At 39.9% G+C, this 21,211-nt stretch overlaps 1 protein-coding gene across 1 annotated transcript in view; it reads right to left on the reverse strand.

The window, feature by feature from the left end:
• The window catches only part of HEPH (hephaestin), a 106,419-nt gene extending 85,853 nt beyond the window's left edge, over positions 1–20,566 (reverse strand). Inside the window, 4 exon segments of the mRNA XM_033201254.1 lie at positions 2,869–3,081; positions 4,075–4,319; positions 5,918–6,097; positions 20,234–20,566. Coding sequence (XP_033057145.1) covers positions 2,869–3,081; positions 4,075–4,319; positions 5,918–6,097; positions 20,234–20,382 — 787 coding nt within the window. The 5' untranslated portion in view covers positions 20,383–20,566.
• Between the last annotated feature and the right edge of the window lie 645 nt (positions 20,567–21,211).

Genomic DNA, 21,211 nt, shown 5'->3' on the forward strand with positions numbered 1-21,211 from the left:
GAATTCTACCAGACGTTCAAAGAAGAATTGGTACCAATCCTTTTGACACTATTTCACAAGAGAGAGAAAGAAGAAACTCTCTTTAATTGATTCTATGAAGCCAGCATCACCCCAATACCAAAACCAGGAAAGAACATAACCAGAAAAGAAAACTAGGACCTATATCTCTGATGAACATAGGTCCTAAAATTCTTAGCAAAATACTAGCTAATGGAATCCAACAACATATCAAAAAGATAATCCACTGTGATCAAGTGGGTTTCATACTAACTTGATGGGTATGAAAGGGATGCAAGAATGGTTTAACATATGCAAGTCAATATATGTGATGCACCACGTGAACAGAATTTTTTAAAAATCACATGATCCTCACAATAGATGCAGAAAATGCATTCGACAAAATCCAACATTCCTTTATGATTAAAACTCTCAGCAAAATTTATATACAAGGGACAAACTCCAATACAATAAAAGCCATATGTGACAAACCCACAGCCAATATTATACTGAATGTGGAAAACTTGAAAGCATTCCCTTTGAGACCTGGAATAAGACAAGGATGCCCACTCTCACCACTCCTCTTCAACTTAGTACTGGAAGCCCTAGCCAGAGCAATCAGACAAGAGAAAGAAATAAAGGGCATCCAAATCTGTAAAGAGGAAGTCAAACTGTCACTGTTTGCTGATGATATGATAGTTTACCTTGAAAACTCTAAATTGGACTCCTCCAGAAAGCTGCTAGAACTGATAAAAGAATTCAGCAAAGTTTCTGGATATAAGATGAATGTACACAAATCTGTCTCTCTTCTATACACTACCAGTGACCAAGCAGAGAATCAAATCAAGAACTCAACCCCTTTTACAATAGCTGCAAAAACAAACAAACAAATAAACAAACAAATAAATAAATAAATACTTAGGACTATACCTAACTGAGGAGGTGAAAGACCTCTACAAGAAGAACTACAAAACACTGCCAAAAGAAATCATAGATGACACAAACAAATGGAAACATCCCTGCTCATGGATGGTTAGGATCAATATTGTGAAAATAACCACACTGCCAAAAGCGATCTACAAATTCAATGCAATTCCCATCAAAATACCACCATCATTCTTCACAGAATTAGAAAAACAATTCTAAAATTCATACAGAACCAAAAAAGTGTCCGCATAGCCAAAGCAAGACTAAGCAAAAAGAACAAATCTGGAGGCATCACACTACCTGATGTCAAACTATACTATAAGGCCATTTCACCAAAACAGCATGGTACTGGTATAAAAATAGGCACTTGGACCAATGGAACAGAATAGAGAACTCAGAAATAAACCCAAGTACTTACAGCCAACTGATCTTTGACAGGGCAAACAAAAACATAAAGTAGAGTAAAGACACCCTTTTCAACAAATGGTACTGAGATAATTGGCTAGCACATGTAAGAGAAAGAAACTGGATCCTTTTCTCTCACCTTATACAAAAATAAAATCAAGATGAATTAAGGACTTAAATATAAAACCTAAAACTATAAAAATTCTAGAAGAAAACATTACATAAATCCTTCTAGACATTGGCTTAGGCAAGGATTTCATGAGTAAGAACCCAAAGGCAAATGCAATAAAAACAAAGAAAAATAGTAGGGACTTAATTAAACTAAAGAGTTTTTACATGGCAACAGGAACAGTCAGCAGAGTAAACAGACAACCCACAGAGTGGGAAAAAATCTTCACAATCCATACGTCTGACAAAGGACTAATATCCAGAATCTACAGTGAACTCAAACAAATCAACAAGAAAAAAACAAATGAACAATCTCATCAAAAAGTGGGCTAAGAACAGGAATAGACAATTCTCACAACAAGATATATAAATGGCCAACAAACATATGAAAAATCCTCAACATTACTAATGATTAGCGAAATGCAAGTCAAAACCACAGTGCGCTACCACCTTACTCTTGCAAGAATGACCATAATCAAAAAATCAAAAAACAGTAGATGTTGGCTTGGATGTGGCGAACAGGGAACAGTTACTTCTACATTGCTGGTGGAAATGTAAACTAGTGGAGCCACATGGAAAACAGTGTGGAGATTGCTTAATGAACTAAAAGTAGAATTACCATTTGATCCAGCAAGCCCACTACTGGGTATCTATACAGAGGAAAAGAAGTCATTATACAAAAAGATACTTGCACATGCATGTTTATAGTGGCACAATTCACAATTGCAAAATCAATCATGGAACGAACTCAGATACCCATCAATCAACAAGTGAATAAAGAAACTGTGGTATATATATATACGATGGACTAACTCAGCCATAAAAAGGAATGAATTAATGGCATTTGCAATGACCTGGATGAGATTGAAGACTATTATTCTAGGTGAAGTAACTCAAGAATGGAAAACTAAACATTGTATGTTCTCACTGACATGTGGGAGCTAAGCTATGAGGGTGCAAAGGAATAAGAATGATACAATGGACTTTAGGGATTTGGAGAAAAGGCTGGCAGGTGGGTGAGGGATAAAAGGCTACAAATAGGGTGTAGTGTATAGTGCTCAGGAGATAGGTGCACCAAAATCTCACAAATCACCGCTGAAGAACTTACTCATGTAACCAAATACCACCTGCACCACAATAACCTATTGAAAAAAAAATTGTTCCTAACCCACAAACAAAGAAAAAAGTAATGAAATTGAAAAAAAAAAAATAGTGGAAAGTCAGTTTAGCAGAGATTTTCCTTGCTAATAAAAAAGAGTGCTGAATTAGCACTCCTCAAGCTGCTGCCCAATATGTAGGTGGTTCAACCATATCACTGCTACCCCTAGATGTCCCAAGCTGCACCTCATAGCTTATCCTTGGGACTTGTACCTCTTTTACAGGTGATGAGAGGCCCAATTAGGCCAGTTGCAATGTCTCGTGGAGCATCTACATGAGAATGGTAGATCCAGGTGAGGCACGCTGGGTCAGCATCTGTGGGTGCATGGCTTTCTGGAATGGTCCAGTTGTAGATATGACTGCCCCCCGGGGGAACAGAGTCATCGGCTTTCAGTGGCCCAGAGGAGCCATCTGGGTATAGGGAACCTAGAAATGAAATTGCACATGCCCAGGCCCAGAATAAGCGAGGGACCGTGGCAAATACATAAATTAAGACACAGCTGACATGTAGAATCCTAGGTCTGGTCTTATAAAATGTAGCATTCTAATGACCTGCATAGTGTTCCTCACAACCTAAGGAGAGCACAGATTTAGGTAACATTTAACCTAAAAAATCCAGTCCTCACATTAACAATGAGTGGAAAGGTTGTAGCCACTTGAAAAGTTCTATGGCTAGGAAAAGTACAGCTCAGCCTAATCTGGTAATGCCATAGCATAAAGCTGGTGGCATAGAAGCAAGGAAGAAGACAGGATTCCCTCCCTTCAAAAACTCACTTTAAAAAAAAAAGCAGGCAATCACATAATTTCAGTCTACAGTCAACTTAATGAATAGTTGGTTCACTTCTCCATTGTATGGAAGAGAAAACTAAGGAAAAGTAACTTGTCCAGGATTATACAGGGATTTAGTGGCCCAGCCAGAGTCTTCTGACTTCCCTTTCTATTCCTCTTACTCACTGTTGTCAGTATTATAAATCAATGGGCCAGGAATAAGGGAAGTAGAGATAAATAAGCTGAACTCCCCTTTAGGGAAAAACGAAATGGAACTTTCAGAAGACCGTGACACTAGGATGACAATCCTTCACATTTATAGCATTCTCTTTTGTTACCATAAAATATTCAAATATTCTATGGAGATGCCATTCAAATAGTTCCTTGTGTTAAGAGGTAGACTGTGTTTTCACATTTCTGAGAAGGAATCTGAGACCCAGAGAGAGAAAATGACTCATCCAAGTCACACAATATATGAATGGTAGAGCTGATACCAGTGCCCACCCTTGTTTACTCTGAGGAGAGTCTTTGCCACCTCAGATAAATAGGAGGAAAAGATAATCTTCACTGCCAACTCTTCTCCTTCAAATGGCAGTAAAGGAAAAGTGATATTTGTTGGGCATGGGGGAAAGAAATGGCAAAATGGTTTACCTTCGGAGTCCTTCTCGTAGAAGACACCATGAGGGTGGATGGTATAGGGACGAGTGGCAAAATTCTTCAGGTGGATAAGAATGACATCCCCCACTTCAGCCTGCAACACTGGCCCCAGGAAGCCCAACCAGGCAGGCTGGGCCACTTCATCTGTGTATGAGTCATCCTTGTATTCCTTATAGATGGTCTTCTTGTAGATTCCCCCTATCCGGTTCCTGTCAGACTTTAAGAAGCTGGAAGCCACTCTGGGAAAGAAGAAAGAGAGTCACAATTTTGCCCCCCATCTTCAAGGCTTGGAAGGTTCCTTTTCCAGAGGAGACTGGCCAAAAAGTGAATATCTTTGTTTAGGACAAAACAGGAGGAAATGGGATTGTACCGATCAAAACACTAAAGTTTTAGATTTAACTTAAAAATTTCAAATATCAACATATGAAATTGCTGATATTTGACCACTTTAAACCCACACAAAAGGCAATTTCACATAGTTTGACACAATATATGGTAACAAAGAGACAACCAACTGTAGACTGACTCTTTAAGTGATCGACTCCTCATTGACGTAGCCTGACTTAACATCATTCTGAGACATATGGGAGACCTTAGGGCATAGTGGTTATAACTCCAAACTTTGGAGCCAAGCCACTTGGACTGATTTCTTACTCTGTCACTTCCAAATTAGTGGGATGTTGAACAAGTTATTTAACTACTCCGTACACAATTTGCCCATCTGTGAAATGAAAATAATCATAGTTCCTAACTCAGATAGCTTTTATTGGTGACTAAAAGAAATTCAAATACATGAAGAGCTTAGGACAGTGGCAAATAGTAAAAGCTCAATAAATATGGACTATTACTTCAAAGTATTAGGGATGGAAGATAATGAATTTATTCCCTCAAAAAAATTAATACAAGGACTCTGACTCTGAAACTAGGTGAATACTTTGTGTCAAAAAAGACAGAATTGTTATTCCTACTATAATTCTTCTCAGAGAACTCAGAGATGTTACAATCAACTTTGGAAAACTCCAAAGCTTTGGAGAGAAAAAATGAGTAACAGTCACAAAAGATTTTTTCGTACATTCTTTTATTCTTTAACAGATATTTGTGGAGCACTTGCTATTTTCTAAGATCAAGAAAGGTTAATCCTGTGGGATCTATGAGGGACAGAGTGGTGAGAAGAGTATTAGTTTACATTCACATTATCCAGGTTCAAATCCTATCTCTTTCATTTACTAGTTATAGGACTTGGATAAGTCACTTGCCCTCCCTGAGCCTCAGTTTTCTCATCTATAAAATAACTACACACATACTTACCTTCTAGAGTTTTTGTGAGAGTTGAGACAAAGAATGTAAATTTCTAGTATGGTCTGTATCACAGAGTATTACATAAGTGAGAGCTATTACCATTAATTCCTTGATTCTAAGGTTTACTTTCTTTTTTTTCATTTTCACATATCTGAAATAAATATACAGTAGCTTCACCAAACTATAGAAGCATAGCTCCCACACATACATCTTATAACACTGTACACATTTCATTATTCTTTTTTAAAGTCAAAGAGCTGTTATTAAATAAGTAAGCATTGTGGGTATCAGATTAGAAAACAGCAAATATGGAATTCTCTTAGGACTCTAAAAATGTTATGGCAAACTCCAGATAAAATACTGGCTTCTGAGTCAACTAGCCTTCTTCCCAGGAAATCTGCCATTAAGTGTGTACAGCTCGGAGTGATCAGGAATTGGAGGCTACCACATCCAGGGAAAGGGGCCACAAGAGGCTACTTCCTGACCTCAAGGGTGCTCCCACAACTTCCCCACAAATACCACAAGAAATTAAACCTACATGTCACTGTCCAGAGGCTGGTTAGTGATGACGTTTCTTCCCTTGGGAGCATAGTTCCACTGCACATCCCGGATGCCCAGGTAGTAGACTCGAGTGGCTCCATCAGTCAGTTGAGGCCACAAGGACTGCATGAACAGCAGAGCCCAGAGGAGGTGGCCTGACTCCATGGCCCACATTACTCTGGGAAACAGGCAAACAAAAAATGCTGGTATAGAAGAAAGAGAACAAAGGGGCTTTCTACGTGTCCAGAAAACTGAAGAGGCATGAGCCAGATTGAGTGACTGAGAAAGCAAAACCCAATTAGCCCAGTTTCTTTAACTTACCTGATTCCTTCTGGTTCAATAAGTGTTCAGTGATTGGATTTTGAAGGGAATAGTTAAAAAGTCACCCGTGCTGCTAATTGTGTATTACTAGTTCCTTCAGAAGAGAGATCTGGATCCAGTTTTTTCAAAGGTGTAGCAGGAAGAATGCTCTCTGTCCCAAGAATCAGGAAAGAGGCACCAGAAGCCTTATTGGGCCGCTAACACTAATTCTCCCTTTGCCTCTGTTTTCCCATAGGCAAAAGGGGAACACTCATTGTTGCCACTTCCTATCCTCTCTAAATTGTACTTAACAACAAGTGAGAATTTACCAAAAAATATTTACTAGAATATTCATAAACCCAAAATATAAACAGTCAAAATGTTCATGAACACTATAATGAATGAACACATTGCATTTTATTCATAATGAAATTCTTTATAGCAATAATAATGAACAAACTACAACTACACACAACAATATGAATGACTATGACAAATGTAATGTTTAAAAAAATAGACACAAAATAGTACATATTATATGATTTCATTTAAATAAAGTACAAAATCAGGCCAACATAATCTATGCTGGTAGAAGTGAGGATAATGTTTGCCTTGGAGTAGGATTCTGTGACTGGGAAGGGAAGAGGATGGCTTCTAAGTAATGCTCTGTTTCTTGATCTACATGCTGGTTGAAAACGCGTGCTCAGTTGTGAAGATACATTGAGCTATAAACAAGATTTGTGCACTTTATGTGTATTATACTTCAAAAGTTAACAATGAACCAAAAATAAATGACAGTATATGAGGGAAGTATTTTGAACTTCTCAGAAGAAATGTTATCTCCTGATTCCCAAGGCTATTCATAAACTCATTTAATAGGTCTAATCCTGAGTCAGAATCAGACCCAAGATTCTAACCTCTCACTTCAATGCATAAGTCAGGACATTAGTTTTCCTAGGACTAGGACGAAGCATTCAGTGATACCATACACAGTTACAGTCAAACACAGAAACATGGACAGCATTACATAAATACATAAACTTGCACACACAGGTACATGTAGTCTTACCTAAAAGCAGAGATGCACACACTTCCCTTTACACATAAAATCACTCTGTTACATAAAATCTTAGTCAACTTCAGGACAATAATAATAATAATAATAATAATAAAGCTATATTTATTGTATGTGCATGGTGCACCTGTTCCAAGTGTTTTACACAGATTAAATCATTTATTCCTCACAACCACCCTACGAAGTAGACACCATTATTATCCCCTTATTACAATGGAGAAACTGCAGAACAGAGGTGTAAAGTAGTTTACCCAAAGCCATCTAGATAAAAATCGGTAGAGTTGGGATTTGAGCTCAGGAAGTGTGGCTCCAGCATAATCACCATGCTGTACTACCTTCCACAAAAATATACTTGCACACTCACATGTATATACACAGAGAACATACATATGCCCATAGCTACAGCCATATCTGTGAAAAAAACACATACATTCTGAAACAAGCAATTACATGCAGTTATAATCACTTTACAAACAGACACACATACTCATGTAGGCAGAAATATACCTAAAAGATTGTATTAATGATAATGATGATAATGGCTACTATTCACTGAGAGATTATTACATAGTAGCACCATGTCCAGTGCTTTATATAAATTATTCACTAAATCTTCAACCCAAGCACATGAAATAGGCATTGTTAATAAAAAATAGAGAATCAAATGTATGCACAGATTTACATATGGATAGATAATGCCCAGATATTTACCCTTTTTAAGAAACAAACTTGGGCCGGGCGCGGTGGCTCAAGCCTGTAATCCCAGTACTTTGGGAGGCCAAGACGGGTGGATCACGAGGTCAGGAGATCGAGACCATCCTGGTGAACACGGTGAAACCCCGTCTCTACTAAAAAATACAAAAAACTAGCCGGGCGAGGTGGCGGGCACCTGTAATCCCAGCTACTTGGGAGGCTGAGCCAGGAGAATGGTGTGAACCTGGGAGGCAGAGCTTGCAGTGAGCTGAGATCCGGCCACTACACTCCAGCCTGGGCGACAGAGCGAGACTCTGTCTCAAAAAAATAAAAAATAAAAATAAAAATAAAAATAAACAAACTTATAGACTACTTCACAAACTCCCAGACCCTCTCCATATGCAGCAGTGACCCAAGTGTTAATCCCTAGATTCCATATTATATTTGGCAGAAAGCCCTTGATGTAAGAGAGGATCTGTTTTGTGGTTCTTTTTTCCAAAACCTGGCTCTCCCACTGACCAGCTGTGTAGCCTTGGGAATTTCTTAACCACTCAGAAACGGTTTTCTCATCTGTAAAATGGGTATAATAATACCAGCCTTGGAGAAATACATCAGAAAGCTTACATGAAAGGGACAAGTATCATCAATGTTTGGAACATAGTAGGCAGTAGTAACTACTGGTTGCCTTCTTCTTCCTTTTCCCTCCTGGCTACAGTTTGCTAATTCATCTCTACAGTCTCCCATGCATCATACTTTCTATATTACTACTCCAAGGTTACTTTGAATGCTTACTGCTCCAGAAGGCCACCTCTAGCCTCTCCATATCACTATCCTCTGAAGGGCTACTTACTAGCACCCAATTAGATTAAGTCAGACTCTGTATTATTGTTACCTTTCCATCTCATGACCTGCGTCGTGATCTGTCTTCATTTCCCAGATTGTACTACACACTCCTTGAGAGAGAATGTCATTTTTTAGAGGTTGCTGTGTATCTATTACCAGACATGGTGATGGAGGCCAAGTAGATGGGCAATAACAGCTATTGTTAAAGTGACATAAAGAAACACAAGCATACATTTTTCCATCAGTTGGGTCTGGTTCAAGTTCTAATACTTGTTCAGGGTGAATTTAGGCAAGTTTCTTCACCTCATTTTTCCCATCTATAAAATAATTGACTATATAAAGCTGGACTATATAGTTCTTACCTTTTGAGGGAGTCACAGAAGTTTGGTAATCTAAGTGCAGAACCATAAAAATGTGGTATATAATGAGCTCTCAAAGAGTCCTTCCAGCTTTCACATGCTGCCAATACTTACATTCACTGAAGAAACACAGGCATACTCATATACACCTATATATAGCTCTATATATGGTCACACAAATAGTCATGTCTTGGAATCCTTAACAGGGAGGGAGTGTCCTTGGTTCATTCCAAGTCTGAATGCAACATGGAACCCTTTCAATCTTCTTTCTCAGAGAGGTGTCAACAAAGCAGTTGTGCCTTGAACTCATTTACCTAGACAGAAAACTGTCCCAGGCAAGAGCTCCACAACTGGAGAAACACATGATAAAACTGAAAATATTGGGGGCGGAGCAAGATGGCCGAATAGGAACAGCTCCAGTCTCCAACTCCCAGCGCGAGTAACACAGAAGACCGGTGATTTCTGCATTTTCAACTGAGGTACTGGGGTCATCTCTCTAGGGAGTGCCGGACAATCGGTGCTGGTCAGCTGCTGCAGCCTGACCAGCCTGAGCTGAAGCAGGGCGAGGCATCGCCTCACCTGGAAGCGCAAGGGAAAGGAAATCCGTTTTCCTAGCCAGGGGAACTGAGACACATAACACCTGGAAAATCGCATAACTCCCACCCCAATACTGCGCTTTAAGGAAACAGGCACACCAGGAGAATATATACCACACCTGGCCGGGAGGGTCCCACGCCCACGGAGCCTCCCTCACTGCTAACACAGCCGTCTGCAGCGATCTATACGCAAGGCAGCAGCGAGGCTGGGGGAGGGGCGCCCACCATTGCTGAGGCTTAAGTAGGTAAACAAAGCCGCTGGGAAGCTCGAACTGGGTGGAGCTCACAGCAGCTCAAGGAAACCTGCCTGTCTCTGTAGACTCCACCTCTGGGGACAGCCCACAGCTGAGGTCCAATAGGGAAAGCAGCGGGGGCGGTGCAGAGGCGAACGACTCTGTCTGACAGCTTTGGGGAGAGCCGTGGATCTCCCAACGCGGAGGTTGAGATCCGAGAACGGACAGACTGCCTGCTCAGGTGGGTCCCTGACCCCTGAGTAGCCTAACTGGGAGACATCCCCCACTAGGGGCAGTCTGACACCCCACACCTCACAGGGTGGAGTCATCCCTGAGAGGAAATTTCCAAAGGAAGAATCAGACAGGTACACTCGCTGCTCAGCAATATTCTATCTTTGGCAACCTCTGCTGCTGATACCCAGGCAAACAGGGTCTGGAGTGGACCTCAAGCAATCTCCAACAGACCAACAGACAGTCCTTCTGACTGTCAGACGGAAAACTATCAACAGGAAGGACACCTATACCAAAACCCCATCAGTACGTCACCATCATCAAAGACCAGAGACAGATAAAACCACAAAGATGGGGAAAAAGCAGGCAGAAAAGCTGGAAATTCAAAAAATAAGAGCGCATCTCCCCCTGCAAAGGAGCGCAGCCCATCGCCAGCAACGGATCAAAGCTGGTCAGAGAATGACTTGACGAGATGAGAGAAGAAGGCTTCAGTCCATCAAACTTCTCAGAGCTAAAGGAGGAATTACGTACCCAGCGCAAGAAACTAAAAATCTTGAAAAAAAGTGGAAGAATTGACAGCTAGACTAATTAATGCAGAGAAGATCATAAACGAAATGACAGAGATGAAAACCATGACACGAGAATACGTGACAAATGCACAAGCTTCAGTAACCGACTCGATCAACTGGAAGAAAGAGTATCAGCGATTGAGGATCAAATGAATGAATGAAGCGAGAAGAGAAACAAAAGAAAAAAGAAGAAAAAGAAATGAACAAAGCCTGCAAGAAGTATGGGATTATGTAAAAAGACCAAATCTACGTCTGATTGGGGTGCCTGAAAGTGAGGGGGAAAATGGAACCAAGTTGGAAAACACTCTTCAGGATATCATCCAGGAGAACTTCCCCAACCTAGTAGGGCAGGCCAACATTCAAATTCAGGAAATACAGAGAACGCCACAAAGATACTCCTCCAGAAGAGCAACTCCAAGACACATAATTGCCAGATTCACCAAGTTGAAATGAAGGAAAAAATCTTAAGGGCAGCCAGAGAGAAAGGTCGGGTTACCCACAAAGGGAAGCCCATCAGACTAACAGCAGATCTCTCGGCAGAAACTCTACAAGCCAGAAGAGAGTGGGGGCCAATATTCAACGTTCTTAAAGAAAAGAATTTTCAACCCAGAATTTCATATCCAGCCAAACTAAGTTCATCAGTGAAGGAGAAATAAAATCCTTTACAGATAAGCAAATGCTTAGAGATTTTGTCACCACCAGGCCTGCCTTACAAGAGACCCTGAAGGAAGCCCTAAACATGGAAAGGAACAACCGGTACCAGCCATTGCAAAAACATGCCAAAATGTAAAGACCATCGAGGCTAGGAAGAAACTGCATCAACTAATGAGCAAAATAACCAGTTAATATCATAATGACAGGATCAAGTTCACACATAACAATATTAACCTTAAATGTAATGGACTAAATGCTCCAATTAAAAGACACAGACTGGCAAACTGGATAAAGAGTCAAGACCCATCAGTCTGCTGTATTCAGGAGACCCATCTCACATGCAGAGACATACATAGGCTCAAAATAAAGGGATGGAGAAGATCTACCAAGCAAATGGAGAACAAAAAAAGCAGGGGTTGCAATCCTAGTCTCTGATAAAACAGACTTTAAACCATCAAAGATCAAAAGAGACAAAGAAGGCCATTACATAATGGTAAAGGGATCAATTCAACAGGAAGAGCTAACTCTCCTAAATATATATGCACCCATACAGGAGCACCCAGATTCATAAAGCAAGTCCTTAGAGACCTACAAAGAGACTTAGACTCCCATACAATAATAATGGGAGATTTCAACACTCCACTGTCAACATTAGACAGATCAACGAGACAGAAAGTTAACAAGGATATCCAGGAATTGAACTCATCTCTGCACCAAGCGGACCTAATAGACATCTATAGAACTCTCCACCCCAAATCAACAGAATATACATTCTTCTCAGCACCACATCGCACTTATTCCAAAATTGACCACATAATTGGAAGTAAAGCACTCCTCAGCAAATGTACAAGAACAGAAATTATAACAAACTGTCTCTCAGACCACAGTGCAATCAAACTAGAACTCAGGACTAAGAAACTCAATCAAACCGCTCAACTACATGGAAACTGAACAACCTGCTCCTGAATGACTACTGGGTACATAACGAAATGAAAGCAGAAATAAAGATGTTCTTTGAAACCAATGAGAACAAAGATACAACATACCAGAATCTCTGGGACACATTTAAAGCAGTGTGTAGAGGGAAATTTATAGCACTAAATGCCCACAAGAGAAAGCAGGAAAGATCTAAAATTGACACTTTAACATCACAATTAAAAGAACTAGAGAGGCAAGAGCAAACACATTCAAAAGCTAGCAGAAGGCAAGAAATAACTAAGATCAGAGCAGAACTGAAGGAGATAGAGTCACAAAAAACCCTCCAAAAAATCAATGAATCCAGGAGTTGGTTTTTTGAAAAGATCAACAAAATTGACAGACCGCTAGCAAGACTAATAAGAAGAAAAGAGAGAGGAATCAAATAGACGCAATAAAAAATGATAAAGGGGATATCACCACCACCCCACAGAAATACAAACAACCATCAGAGAATACTATAATGCCTCTACGCAAATCAACTAGAAAATCTAGAAGAAATGGATAATTTCCTGGACACTTACACTCTCCCAGACTGAACCAGGAAGAAGTTGAATCCCTGAATAGACCAATAACAGGCTCTGAAATTGAGGCAACAATTAATAGCCTACCCACGAAAAAAGTCCAGGACCAGATGGATTCACAGCTGAATTCTACCAGAGGTACAAGGAGGAGCTGGTACCATTCCTTCTGAAACTATTCCAATCAATAGAAAAAGAGGGAATCCTCCCTAACTCTTTTATGAGGCCAACATCATCCTGATACCAAAGCCTGGCAGAGACACAACAAAAAAGAGAATTTTAGACCAATATCCCTGATGAACATCGATGCAAAAATTCTCAATAAAATACTGGCAAACCGGATTCAGCAGCACATCAAAAAGCTTATCCACCATGATCAAGTGGGCTTCATCCCTGGGATGCAAGGCTGGTTCAACATTCGCAAATCAATAAACGTAATCCAGCATATAAACAGAACCAAAGACAAGAACCACATGATTATCTCAATAGATGCAGAAAAGGCTTTTGACAAAATTCAACAGCCCTTTATGCTAAAAACGCTCAATAAATTCGGTATTGATGGAACGTACCTCAAAATAATAAGAGCTATTTATGACAAACCCACAGCTAATATCATACTGAATGGGCAAAAACTGGAAAAATTCCCTTTGAAAACTGGCACAAGACAGGGATGCCCTCTCTCACCACTCCTATTCAACATAGTGTTGGAAGTTCTGGCTAGGGCAATCAGGCAAGAGAAAGAAATCAAGGGTATCCAGTTAGGAAAAGAAGAAGTCAAATTGTCCCTGTTTGCAGATGACATGATTGTATATTTAGAAAACCCCATCGTCTCAGCCCAAAATCTCCTTAAGCTGATAAGCAACTTCAGCAAAGTCTCAGGATACAAAATTAATGTGCAAAAATCACAAGCATTCTTATACACCAGTAACAGACAAGCAGAGAGCCAAATCAGGAATGAACTTCCATTCACAATTGCTTCAAAGAGAATAAAATACCTAGGAATCCAGCTTACAAGGGATGTAAAGGACCTCTTCAAGGAGAACTACAAACCACTGCTCAGTGAAATCAAAGAGGACACAAACAAATGGAAGAACATACCATGCTCATGGATAGGAAGAATCAATATCGTGAAAATGGCCATACTGCCCAAGGTTATTTATAGATTCAATGCCATCCCCATCAAGCTACCAATGAGTTTCTTCACAGAATTGGAAAAAACTGCTTTAAAGTTCATATGGAACCAAAAAAGAGCCCGCATTGCCAAGACAATCCTAGTCAAAAGGACAAAGCTGGAGGCGTCACGCTACCTGACTTCAAACTATACTACAAGGCTACAGTAACCAAAACAGCATGGTACTGGTACCACAACAGAAATAGACCAATGGAACAGAACAGAGTCCTCAGAAATAATACCACACATCTACAGCCATCTGATCTTTGACAAACCTGACAAAAACAAGAAATGGGGAAAGGATTCCCTATTTAATAAATGGTGCTGGGAAAATTGGCTAGCCACAAGTAGAAAGCTGAAACTGGATCCTTTCCTTACCCCTTATACGAAAATTAATTCAAGATGGATTAGAGACTTCAATGTTAGACCTAATACCATAAAAACCCTAGAAGAAAATCTAGGTAGTACCATTCAGGACATAGGCATGGGCAAGGACTTCATGTCTAAAACACCAAAAGCAACGGCAGCAAAAGCCAAAATTGACAAATGGGATCTCATTAAACTAAAGAGCTTTTGCACAGCAAAAGAAACTACCATCAGAGTGAACAGGCAACCTACAGAATGGGAGAAAATTTTTGCAACCTACTCATCTGACAAAGGGCTAATATCCAGAATCTACAAAGAACTCAAACAAATATACAAGAAAAAAACAAACAACCCCATCAAAAAGTGGGGAAAGGATATGAACAGACTTTCTCAAAAGAAGACAGCCATACAGCCAACAGACACATGAAAAAATGCTCGTCATCACTCGCCATCAGAGAAATGCAAATCAAAACCACAATGAGATACCATCTCACACCAGTTAGAATGGCAATCATTAAGAAGTCAGGAAACAATAGATGTTGGAGAGGATGTGGAGAAATAGGAACACTTTTACACTGTTGGTGGGATTGTAAACTAGTTCAACCATTATGGAAAACAGTATGGCGATTCCTCAAGGATCTAGAACTAGATGTACCATATGACCCAGCCATCCCACTACTGGGTATATACCCAAAGGATTATAAATTACTCTACTACAAAGACACATGCACACGTATGTTTATTGCGGCACTATTCACAATAGCAAAGACTTGGAATCAACCCAAATGTCCATCTGTGACAGACTGGATTAAGAAAATGTGGCACATATACACCATGGAATACTATGCAGCCATCAAAAAGGATGAGTTTGCGTCCTTTGTAGGGACATGGATGCAGCTGGAAACCATCATTCTTAGCAAACTATCACAAGAAGAGAAAACCAAACACCGCATGTTCTCACTCATAGGTGGGAACTGAACAATGAGATCACTTGGACTCGGGAAGGGGAACATCACACACTGGGGCCTATCATGGGGAGGGGGGAGGAGGGAGGGATTGCTTTGGGAGTTATACATGATATAAACGTTATGCACATGTACCCTAGAACTTAAAGTATAATAAAAAATAAAAAATAAAAAAAAAAAAAAAAGAAAATATTCCTAGAAGAGACTAGTACAGGCCTTCAGCATACAGTGAACAAGCATTCAACAGTGGTGACTTATGATCCAAATTGCTTAGACAATAGAATCTGGGGAGTGGGGGGAAGTGTCACCTAACATATCCCTAGCAGTTTCCAGATTACGTGTTTTTCATATCTTCCATCTTACATAATTCTCAAGATCTTGAGAGATAAGGAATACTTACTCGATTTTGCATCCAGGGCATAGGCTTGGTATCAGGCTACCTAAGTGAATCTTGGCTCCACTTTTCCCAGCTGTATGACTGGGAACCTTCTTCATTTATTTAACCACAGTGTCTTTATTTTTTAAATGGTATTAATACTATTAGCTACCTCATAGAGTTTTGTGGGGACTAAATTAATTAAGGTCTGTAAGTACTTTAAGGGCAAATGTAAGTGATCAAATGGTATTAGTGGCTATTACTATCGCAAGTAAGGAAATCGTTTGGAAATGAAACTTGACAGGGCCATAAATATTTTCCATTTTATGAATAGGAAGAAATATGTGCACACTCATAAATTCTCATATATGGTAACACATTCTAAGCATACGGGAATATATACACAGGTATGAAAACGCACACAGCCCAAGCTGAACTTTCTTCTTGGAAACAACATGCTATAATGTAAAGAACTAGAACTTTTGAGTCAGACGAACTTAGGTTTAAGTACTGTTTTACTCTGTATTTAAATAAGATAACTTTTTGCAGTATCTGGGACTTAGTAGGCACCTGATAAGTATTTTTCTTCCTTCTAATTATTGACATCCTTTCTTTCCTCCTCAAATCTGAATTTGTCATTGTTATTGCTGCTATTTAATTTGGTTTTATCATATACTATAAGAGCAGAAAAAATGGAAAACCCAAAAAATCCTTTGTAACCACTTCGATATTAGGCCGAGTGTGGTGGCTCATGCCTGTAATCCCAGCACTTGGGAGGCCGAGGCGGGCGGATCACTTGAGGTTGGGAGTTCAAGACCAGCCTGACCAACATGGAAAACCACGTCTCTACTAAAAATACAAAAATTAGCCGGGCGTGGTGGCACATGCCTGTAATCCCAGCTACTAGGGAGGCTGAGGCAGGAGAATCACTTGAACCCGGGAGGCGGAGGCTGTGGTGAGCCGAAATCGCTCCATTGCACTCCAGCCTGGGCAACAAGAGCGAAACACGGTCTCAATACATAAATAAATAAACAAACAAACAAAATAAAATAAAATAAAATATAACCACTTAGATATTTCATGGTAAAGTGGACTGCGTTCAGGTACCAGAAAAAGTAAGTTCTAGCTCTGGATTCATCATTTATTGGTTATATGACCTTGAACAAGTCCCTAACTTCCTGAGCCTCAGTTTCCTCATGTCTTGAATGAGGATTGTCTCTACTTTGGGCCCCTCGTTAGTTTGTAATAAAGGTCAAATAATATGAAAGATGTGAAAACTCTGTGTAAGCTTTTCACTTGGGCAAGGCTATTTTTTTCTCAGCTAAGCCGATAGAGAAGAACCAGACTGATGAGGAAAAAGAACAGGAAGAAATAAAAGGAGAAATGAAGTAAGTAAGTTGAGAAAGAATCCTGGGAAAAAGTAAAAAAAAAAATAATTAATTAATTAAAAAGGAAGGCAGAAGGAAGAGGCACTCAAAGGAAGGAAAAGAGAAAGAAAATTTCTAGGCTATATGGATAGTTTAGTTAAGATATAATGAAACCTTGTGCCAACCTGGAGAGAAAATCAACCAATATAAAGTTAAGCCTCCCTTAGCTTTACCTTACATTCCTGTCATCCCAGTGTCACCTGGGTCTGGTCCCTATTATTCATAACAATTTGCATTGCTGTGTTCCCTGGAATTTGCAAACTGTTCCTTTATTGTGACAATGCTCTTTTCTCTCCCTCCATCTCCCTTCTCAGTTATAGTACTTTGGGCTAGACAGGCTCATCCTAAACAAAGGATTACTCCACTGAGTAAAGGAATGCTGAGCCAAATTTGGGGCCCTGTCTCCAATCTCTCAGCAGCCTTCCTAATAAACCCTCCATCAAAATTCCCCTTTTGGTCCTCTGTTTTCTTAACTCGGTGATAGAAAACATACCAATTTGAAGTTAAAGACCTTGATTTAAATCCCATCTCTTGTCTGTGATAGCTATGTGACCTTTCAATAAATTATTTTAGCCTTAGTCATCTCATCCAAAAAATGGGATGATATTTATTTCACAGGATTGTCTTGAGGCCCAAACAAAACCATGGATATTTGAGTCCCTAGCAAAAGGATTGCTTGTCATATAACAGATGCTGAGTAATGAAAAACTGAACGTGTTATAGATTCACACATGCATGAAACCTTTAGAAACGATCTTTTTCAATCACTCTCATGTGATATACAAAAAACTGAGACCAGAGAGGTGCAGGGATTTGCTCAAAGTCAGGGAGCCGGTTGTTAAAAATAGCCAGAATTTGAACCAATGATTTCTAAAAGATTTTTGCTATTTAGACACTAAGACTACTCAAATTCAGATGTTTAGCTTAGTTTAGCTATCATTTATTGGCTTACTCTGTGCCAATCTGAGTCTTGGTCTCAAAATATGAAACCAAACATGGTTATTTTTAAGTATTTGAGTTCCCACTTATATAATCCTTAGATCCATCACCTCAATAAATTCCTCAACCTGTGAGACAGAAGGTGAGCAAGCTGTTTCGACAGGAAAATGAACTATTCTGTATGGCTCCAGGATTGGCCCTGAAACAGACAAGCCAGTGTGGTCCTGGCTACTTGGGCAAGAGGAACAAAAGGAGCCTATTGTCTCCTTTAACTTTCCTGCACACCAGCCAAACCTCCTCCAACTTTTAGCCACTGACTTTTTCTCTCAATGGCCAAGACTCACCTAAGCCCAGCTAAATAAACGTTTTTGCACAGGAAGGCAGGTGAGGTAGGATTTGAAAAGAGAAAATAAAGCTTACCTTTGCTAGAGAAAACTACTCCATATCATGTCAGCGGCCATTAATGCTGCACTGCAGACCCCGGCCTGAGTCCGCCAGCCATGTTCAGTCAGTATCTTGGTTACAGGGCCTTTCTCCTAAATAAGTCCAGGATTCCAATTTGGCAGGGGTTACTGGGATGGGAGGATGAGGGAGGGGGAAGGGCTGGGTGCCCTCTTTTCCAGAAACAAAACTACTGGAACTTCCTGTTCCTCTGGGGCCTGGTTTGATACAAAATCCGGGATGGTTCTTTACCCATATCCGGGTGTTTTACAAATCCTGGTTAGGATCTCAGGAGGAATTACAAGGGGGTGGGTTGTACTTCTGTTTTCAGAACTTGTTAATTGGTCTTTGCTGAGAGGAGGACACTGTCAGTTTGGCCAGCCAAAGCTCATGGGTAGATTTCAACAGCTCCGTTTAAGAAATGAGGTAGAAATGGAAAGAGTCTCCATCTCACCAGTTCTTTCCCTTTTTGCTTTGAGGCACAATTGTCAGCCCTGACTATTATTCTGAGGTCATGGCTGCTTGGTCATAACTAAAAATAAAACTGGCAGTAAAACTAAGAGCTTTTTTTTCTACATTCTAAGTCCTATGTTAACCATTTTACATGCATTCTCTTATTTAAGTCTCACAATTATCCTGTGAGATGAATACTCTAATTCTCTCTATTTTACAACTGAGGACAATTCAGCTGTGAGAGGGAAGGTAGCTTGTCCAAGGTCACACACTTAGGAAGTAAAAGAGAAGAAAGATTTACTGGGCCTGCCTAAACTTTTAACCATGAAACCACCACATACACTGTGCTGCTTAGGGGAGAAACACAGTCCTTTCGAGGGGGTAGAAGGGACTTCACAATTATTGGAAGTCTACTGGCCACCAGGCACTGTTGAATTTTTTGTTTTTTTTTTTTTATATACATTAACTTTGCCTCTGTCATTTCTAACAGATTCTAGAGTGAAATTTTATATTAACTATATTTAACATTTTCCACCTGAGGAAACCAGATATAGCTAGAAGATAGCCTGGATTAACACAGATCAACATCCTAAAAACTAAGACACGGAAGAATTGAAAATACTAAAAAGAAAAAAAAACCTAAATGTTCTCCCAAAAATTCAGGGTAAAACTAAGGTCTGGATTGTTTAAAGTCAAAGGTCATTCCCATTCCTGGTGGAAGAGAGAACAGTGAAAAGTCACCATCCTGAGTCAAGTGACCAAGGTTCTTATCCCACTTGCTCTAGCAGTAATCAGCTATGTGGATTTTGTGGATTTGGCCCACTCCCTTCTCTTCTCTAGGCCTTTTTCTATTTCTATAATGAGGGTGTTAAACTAGATATGGACCCTCCTAGCCCTATAAATTTACATATTTAGAATTCCGTGAAGAAAGTATAGTCTAGATATTAAACATAGAAGATAAAGAGGTTTTGAAGACACAAAGTATAGGAAAAGAATGAGTGGGGAGCAATTTGTGGCGACAGGTCTGAGAATACTATGCCTCTCTAAAAAGGACTGCATCTACCCAACAGACCCAGGTATAGGAAGGGGACAGGTATGATGGAGGTTCCACCACCTGATATTCTTACTTTGTGATGAGGAGATCTTGGCTAGGAGCAGATGCTTTTCTCCAGGCAAGCTGGGTACATTTTCCTCTTGTGAATTTAAAGTGTCTGGAGCACGGTCCAGGGAAGAGAACATTCAGAAGTCTGAGCTGGTAGGGCAAAGTCTGGGTCATAAACCACTAGAGATTCTTAAGTTAAGTGTGCTCAGACACTTAGGCGCTGCCCCATGAACTGTAACTCAGACCAAGGCAGGTGGAAGCACCAGTAGGAAGGAGGGAGGAGCCACCAGCCTCAACTCCCTTAGAAATGCTCAGTGGTCAAGGGAAGCTTAGCCAAGCCACGGCAGCTCCTAGAATTATCGGTCTGGCACACATGTGAACCTTGAAGCAAGAAAGGGGAAGTGGAGACAAAACTCATTAAGCTGAGATCCAAGTCCAAACTCTAAGGCATTTATGACAGGGAGGGGAGGGATAAGGCCTCTGCTCTGACTCATGAAAGACAACAAGAACAGGTCATAATAAACTTGAATCAACACAGTGAAGACTGAAGGAGGCCAGGTAGGCCAGGTTTCCAGGCTTGTATTATTCATTCACCAATTTCACTGACAATACAAACAGCACCCACCTCTTCTGCAAATCCAGGGTACATTTCTGGTTCCTTCTCCTGGAGGTCACTTGAAAAACATTTTAAAGTTGATGTCTACAGACCAGAGGTTGGCAAACCTTTTCTGTAAAGGGCTAGTTACTAAATATTTTATTTCCAGAACATACAGTTTCTGTTTGCCATAACTACACAAATTTGTCTTTGTAGCTCACAAGGTATATCATTGTTCCAATAAAAATGTATTTACAAAACAAGCAACAAGCTAAATAATAGACTTTTTTTTCAATATAGACATTTGAAATATGGCATCACTATTAAGAGCATGAAAACTGAAATTAGATATTCTGAACTGAAATCCCAACTGTGCCATTTCCTGATTCTATGATTAAAGAAATTTAA

The sequence above is a fragment of the Trachypithecus francoisi genome, unplaced genomic scaffold (genome assembly GCF_009764315.1).
Source record: "Trachypithecus francoisi isolate TF-2019V2 unplaced genomic scaffold, Tfra_2.0 Lachesis_group6, whole genome shotgun sequence".
Taxonomy (NCBI): Eukaryota; Metazoa; Chordata; class Mammalia; order Primates; family Cercopithecidae; genus Trachypithecus; species Trachypithecus francoisi.